The 7,041-nt window shown below is 51.1% G+C and overlaps 1 protein-coding gene across 1 annotated transcript; it reads right to left on the bottom strand.

Moving 5' to 3' along the window:
• Positions 1 to 3,703: 3,703 nt before the first annotated feature.
• LOC140259012 (class II histocompatibility antigen, B-L beta chain) lies at positions 3,704 to 5,148 on the bottom strand. Its single transcript, XM_072349890.1, has 6 exons — positions 5,058 to 5,148; positions 4,579 to 4,848; positions 4,198 to 4,479; positions 4,003 to 4,113; positions 3,891 to 3,914; positions 3,704 to 3,803 (listed from the first exon to the last, which is right to left on the bottom strand). Exons 1-6 carry the CDS (start codon positions 5,146 to 5,148, stop codon positions 3,790 to 3,792), a joined length of 792 nt encoding a protein of 263 aa, XP_072205991.1. The 3' UTR covers positions 3,704 to 3,789.
• Between the last annotated feature and the right edge of the window lie 1,893 nt (positions 5,149 to 7,041).

Here is a 7,041-nt window from a genome sequence, read left to right as displayed (position 1 = left end):
GTGCAAACATCTCACAGCATGCTTTGCTGTAATGGGGGTGCCACAACAAATAAAGACTGATAACAGTCCTGAGTACATTGGGGAAAGAACACGCCAATTCCTTAAATCATGGGGGTTGGAGCATGTTACAGGGATACCCCACTCTCCACCTGGGCAAGCTATCATAGAAGAGCCCATCAACTCCTGTAGGGGCAGATAGAGAAATATCTGGAAATACAGGACCCGCAGGAGAAACTCATTGTTGTTATTATTATTATTATTATCACTCAATTTCCTGAGTATTCAGGGCAATAACACAGATCCTCCTATTGTAGTACACCACCAAGCTTTGGTGGACTGATACACAGCTACCCAAGGGGTTTCAGTGCTGTATTGCAATCCAATGACTGGTGTTTGGAAATTATTCATTGTTTATTATTCATGGGACGGGGTTATGCCACATTATACCACCAGTCATGGGCCACAGTGGGTCCCAGTGTGATGGACAAAAGCACATCCTTGGCACCATGCTGGTCCTGTTGGGCCTCCTGATAGGAGTGTCAGCAATTCACAAGATTGACCCTTAGGCCAATCTATGGGTAATTTGGGCTGATGTGAATAATACGCTGGAATTCTGTTTAGCCATGGCATCAGCCACTGATCTGTTCCAGACATGTTTAATTGGCATACTTAATTCAGACATGTTTCTAATATGTGGAGGTAGAGTTTGGCAAGGAATTTTGGCTAATGTGGAGGGAGGTCCTTGCAATTTAGGGAATTTAACTAGTGATCACAGTGAATTGATTTATAAGTCAATTAGTTACCTTAAGAAGCATGTGAGGAAAATTTAAAGGAATATTAGTCCTATAGACCAGTGGTTGACTTCAATGTTTACAGACATTCCGGCTTGAATCAGAGGGATAATCAAGGACAGCTTGCATATGCTGTTGATTCTGTTATTGATAATTGTTGTCTGTTGTATTGTGATCAATATTGTGGGTTGCTCAAAAAGAAAAGGGGGACTTGTGGAGATGCTTTTTGATGGAATGGGGCCACATGATTTGATGCAGCTGGAGTTGAGCAGCACAGTATACCAAGAGGCTACTTGAACAGACCCATATGAGAGTATTGAGGAAGTTTGGCAACAGCCAATCTGAACTGGATGCCAAGTGGAGTAATCGGGTCTCAGCTGTGTTTGTTTAGCACAATAAGAATGTAAACCTTGTTGTAGGGGGTGTGGGTTTTTTGTTTTCTTTTATTTTGCATAATAAAGCTGGAAGATGGTTATCACTATATTAATGCCAGTCCATTATTCTGTCCACCTAGTTGTAGGCGCTTTGGGAACATCTCCCCGTCCATTCACCCTGATTGGCGTTGCTGGTGGTGACACAGTCCACTGATGAATCATGTACAAGGATCAGGAGAACAGTAAAACATCTCTTGGAGATTTACTAAAAATGACCTGCAAGCAGAAGAGGATACCCTACCTGCAAGTTTTCACAGAGGACCTTCATCCTTGTGTGTTAGACCTCAGAGAAGTCACATGGAAGAGACGAGCCCTGGAAGTTAAGCTTTGTTTGCTCAGCTCCTCATAGACCTGATCATTGCATCCCTTGGGTGGCAAATGGCCTTTTTGTGGGGTGGAAAAGGGAAGGAGTATGAAGTAGTTGAGTTGTCCTGGAGCTTTTGTTTTCATTGTGCTCTGGCCCTACTTTCTCCAAATAAAAGACAAAGTGTGGTAGAAGGACAGTGAAGGGTGCAAGAAGGTCTGACTCCAGGTCCCTGCATGCTTCCAGGGGAAGGCTGTTTGGCACACAGCCCTATTTCCCTTCCTAACGCAAACTTACACAGGTGGGTGTGCAGGGAGGGCTCTGTCACTCAGCCTGTTCAACCAGCGGTTGTATCCACCCAGCAGATATGTTTGCCCTCTGTGTAGTACACAAGCTCTGCACAGCCCGGAGCTGGTGCAGCCTCACAGACAGAGCTCAACAGAGAATGAGCAACTCTCCAGGTCTCCATCTGCATGGTTGTTATGTGTTTTGTTTGTTTGTTTATTTGTTTGTTTGTCTTGGTATCAATCAAAAGTTGGAGGCACAGTGTGCTGACAAAGCATTTGGATCTGCTACACATGGAGTTGGGCACACTGGAGCACACTGAAAAACGTTTCTATAGCAATGCATACAGAATGAGGTGTAAGCAAGAGGAGCTAGAAGCTTTTGGCTTGGTCCTGGAGCTACAACATCATTAGCATAAGCAAGGTGTGGTGGGAAGGCTTTTGTGATATGCATGTTGTGTGTACTGGATGGTTCTCCAGGACAGATAGGCAGAGCAAGCGAGGTAGTATGGTGTTGCTGCATGTAATGATGGGCTGAAATGCATGGCACTTGTTCCCAATGACGTGGTTGAGAGCCCTCAAGTAAGGTTTAAGGGGCAAGGCAATAAAGTGAGAGTCTACTGCAGGCCACCCAGACAGGAGAATTATCCCAATTAATCATTCCTAGGGAAGTGTAAGAGAACAGTGAGGTGGATTGCCATCTGGCTGACTGGCAGAGCTCAGAGGGTTGGGATTATTGCTTCAGAGTCTGCTTGAAGGCCTGTAACTAGCAGTGTTTCCCAGGGGATGATTCTATGTCCAATCTTGTTCAACATCTTCATCAGTGACCTGAATGAAGGGATAGAGTATACACTCAACAAGTACAACACTGGGAGGAGTGGCTGATGCACCAGAAGTCTGTGCTGCCATTCAACAAGATATGAACAGACTGGTCAGATTGTCAGACAAGAACGTGATGAATTTCAACAGAAGCAAGTATGAAAAATTGCCTACATCCATCCATACAGGTTAGCACTGACCTACTGGAGAGGAGCTTCCAAGCATGCTTGGAGCTGGGAAGCAAGGGGCAGGGAACAGCAGAGCCAGGTGGCATAATTTGTCTGCAGACAGCATGGCTTTGCATGACTCCTTCTGACATTTGGTCCCCACTGTGGCCCCATCTCACTGCCAAGCTCCACGGATTCTTGAGTAACCAAGCAGTATCCGAGCTGGAACCAGGACACTGTGACAGGAACACTGAGTGATCATGAGGTGTCATGGCCAAAACATAACGCAACTATGAGGTGACTGTGGGTGAGAATGGGGTGACAAACAGGTGTCCATAGGATGACCATGGAATATTCTTGGTGAGGCCATGGGTGGACTATGCTGAGAAATGGTGGCACCACTGGATGACCGTGAGGTTAGCAGGAAAAACACATGGTAGAAAAATAGCTCGAGAATGAAGTGATCAGAAGCGGAAAGTCTGGCTATCATAGAGTGATCACTGGAAATTGTGTGGGTCATGTGGGGCAAAGATGGTGTTGTGATGGGGTGACAAAGAGATGATCACTAGGTGATCACAGTGGAAACACAGAGGTGTCTGTTGGGTATTGGGTAGGTGGTGCCTGTGTGCACCTGGGGTGGAGTCAGGGAGGTCACGAGTGTCACACAGGGGCGGTCACCTGTACCACTATATAGGGTTTGTTGTGAGGCATTAAACTTGTACTTTCGGCGTTACGCACTGTGTGTGAGTCCCGTCTGTTCCCCATGCGCTGAGGCACGGTACTTTCACACGGCAGCCTTAACTTGTCGACGGATTGGGAGGCGACAGTATCATTGGTTGATCACAGTAAAGAAGCAGAACGGTGGAGTCAATATCTTCGTGGTAGGCTCGGCAGTGGCAGCAGGGAACACAGTAATAACCCAAAGGGAAACTCAAGCTCCGGGATAGGGAGTGCAGGGCATGCTGGTGGAGCAGCAGTGTGGGGCAGCTGCTAGCTCAGGATCCCTGTATGGAAAGGAATTGAAATGAGGACCACAGTGGGCTTGGGGTTCCTCCTAGTACAGTAATGTCACTGGTGGGATGAGACATTACCTGGAGTGGTTGGATCACGTTGCCCTGAAACTGAGCCAGACAAGGTCAGCATGGTCACAGCTCACTGCCACCATCAGCCCCACCCCACCCCCACCCCCCCACCACTGCTCACCTTTCTTACTGTGCAGGAAGAGAAAGAGACCAAGCGCCAGGCAGATGAGCCCCAGCACAATGCCCCCGATGCCCATCAGCATCTTACTCCTGCCCTCATCCACCAGGGGCTCTGCAGGGACAGGAAGGGGGACTTAGATTCTGAAGGCCACACTCCCACTACTTCCCACAGCTGGACAGGGGCTGGGGGCCTTACCCCACAGCTGGATGATGGGCAGCCGCAGGCTGACGTGCTCCACCTGGCACGCATAGCTGTCCCCATGCCTTGGGCTGGTCTCTAGCACCACCAGAACCTGGTAGGTCCAGTCCCCATTCTGGATCACATCTGTGGACACCACATTCTCTGTCTCCTCCTGCCCGTTCTGGAACCACTTCACCTCGATCTCAGGTGGGTAGAAGCCCGTCACGTAGCAAGCCAGCCGGTCGGTTTGGGGCAGGGAGCCTGACTGCAGTGCAGAGATCCTCACTTTGGGCTCTGCTGCGGGAGAGAGACGAGTGTTGGGGACAGGCTGTGAGAGCACTGCATGTGCTCATCAGTGCTGCAACTATAACAAGCTCTGGGGACGCATGAACTCACCTCTCTTCTTCAACGTCAAAGGGGCCACTATCTCGTAGTTGTAGTTGCAAAGCATTTCCACCGCAGCCCTGTTCTTCTCCAGCACGTCCGGCTGGCTGTTGAAGAGTTTAGCAGAAGACTCTCCCAGGACTGCATCGGCCACAAAGAGACCGACATCGCTGTCAAAATGCACGTACTGCTGCCGGTTGTAGACGTGCCTGACCAGAAACCTCACCCGTTCGGTGCCATTGAGGAAGTGGCACTCGATTGTAGCACTCCACTGGAAAAATGCTGCTGGGAGAAGGCACTGTCAGGGAGCCCAGATGGCCCTCGAAAGACCCAAAAGCCCTGTCCCATCCTCACTCCGTCCCGGCCCCCCCACGCTCACCACAGCAGCGGTGCCGCTGGCGCCGGCATCCTGAGCGCCGGAGCTCCGAGCGCTGCGCACGGGGCTGACACCGGGAGGGACCACCCAACACCATCCCCACACCGTGACTCACCCGAGGGCTGCGTGCCAGCGGCCAGCCGTGCCCCCAGGGCCACCAGTGCCACCAGCACGGCCCCAGCCACCAGGACACGGCCGCTCCCCATGGCTGCTGTCGGAGGATGAAGGGTGCCGGCAGCCCGCGCCGCTGCTCTGGAGCAGTGAGTTGGCTGGGCCGGGCGGCATCAGCCGTTTCCAGGCAGATCTCCACTGAGGGTACTTCGATCAGCCCTCGCACGACAGCGCTATCCTGTGTGGCATCCGTGTGTCTGTCTTCTCCGAGGAATGCTCGGTGCTGCTGCTCTGCCTGGGAACAGCCGTGTCACTCACAGGGCTCCACCCACTGCCTGAGTCCCACGGATGGCCCCACGGTCCCTCCATGGCATTGCCATGGTCATCCAGTGGTCACCCCGTGGTTTCACCATACTCACACCACAGTCACCTCTTCATATCCCCATTCTCACACCATGTTCTCCTCATATCACTCCTGTCATCTCCACACGGTCACCTGATAGAAATGTCACTGTCTGCCCATCATCTTCTCACTGTCACCCACTATTTACTCCAGTGCCCTCTTGCTCACACCACTCTCCCCTGCTTAATCCACAGTCCCCATGGTCCATTCATAGTAAACCCATGATCATCCAGTGCTCTCACCATGCTCATCTTTTTGTCACCCCATGTCTGCTCCAGGACTCAAGGGCAGCTGCCCATTCAGGAGGTGTGGGGAGCAGCATTGGGATGCAGACAGCATTTCATTTCATTCAATTTCTCTCCCCCCTTCTGTACTTAATGGTGGCTAAGTATAAAAGGGAGCCCTGTGAGGCAGCACTCTCACTATAGACCAGTGATACCACCCAGCCCTGCTGCTAACTGCTCCCTGTCATTTTTCTGTGGGACACACTCAGTTGCTTCCTGTACCACTCCCCAGGCTCTTCCCATCTTTTCCAGTCTGTGGTCACTCTATGGTCATCCATGTATCATTGCATGGTTAATTCATGGCCACACAGTATTCTGTCCATGGTCTCATCATGTGTCATCCCATAGTTCCTTCATAGTAACTTCATGGTCACCCAACAGTCTCGCTGGTTTCACTTGGGAGTATCCCAAGATACTCCCATAATCACCTCTTTGTCACCCCATTCTTACCCCATGTTCCCTCATCTTGAGGTCCCACTGCAAACACTTCACATTCTCCCGTGGTCCCTTTTGGTCACCCCATGGTCATCACCAATTGCCCTCATGGACCTCGCAGACCTCACAGCACCATTGCACAGGGCCACAAATGCTGCAGTGAAACAGGTCAGCAGTGGGGCTGGGCTGTCTCCAAGCACCTTTCCTCTGACCAAGCACCCCAAGGACAGGTCTCACAGAAGGGGATGTGTGGGTCAGGATGGGGTTGTGGGGATATGAGGGCACATGGGATGCTGCCTCCTCATTGCAGCAGACTCCTCTGGCTATGGGCACCATTCATCTGCGTGACCTTGACACTGAGGATGGTGCCTGTGATGATACCAGCCATGGCCATGGCCAGACCCAAGGTACACACCAGAGTGTCAGTGCTCTTGGAGGTGAGCAGGAGCAGCTGGAGCTTTGAAGTGCAAGAAGGGATCACAAGGTGACCACTGAGTTATAACATGGGGGGAGATGGGGTTTGATTGAGTGACAAAGAGGAGACTATGGGATGGCCATAGGGTAGTTGTGGAGAGACCCTTAAGTCCCCCAGTCTTCCCTTCACAGTGACCTCTTATGGGGTCTATGGAGTGTTATGGGGTCTTATGGGGTCTATGGGGTCTTATGGGGGCCTATGGGGTCTTTATGGGGACCTATGGGGTCTTATGGGGACTTATAGGGTCCTATGGGGTCCTATGGGGTCCTTACGGGGTCCTATGGGGCCCTATGGGGTCGATGGGGTCTATGGGGTCACTATGGGGTCCTATGGGGTCTTATGGGGTCTATAGTTTCTTATGTGGTCCTATCGGGTCTTATGGGGTCTATGG

This window comes from Excalfactoria chinensis, chromosome 15, assembly GCF_039878825.1.
Source record: "Excalfactoria chinensis isolate bCotChi1 chromosome 15, bCotChi1.hap2, whole genome shotgun sequence".
Classification (NCBI taxonomy): Eukaryota; Metazoa; Chordata; class Aves; order Galliformes; family Phasianidae; genus Excalfactoria; species Excalfactoria chinensis.
This window is presented reverse-complemented; position numbering and strand designations above follow the sequence as displayed.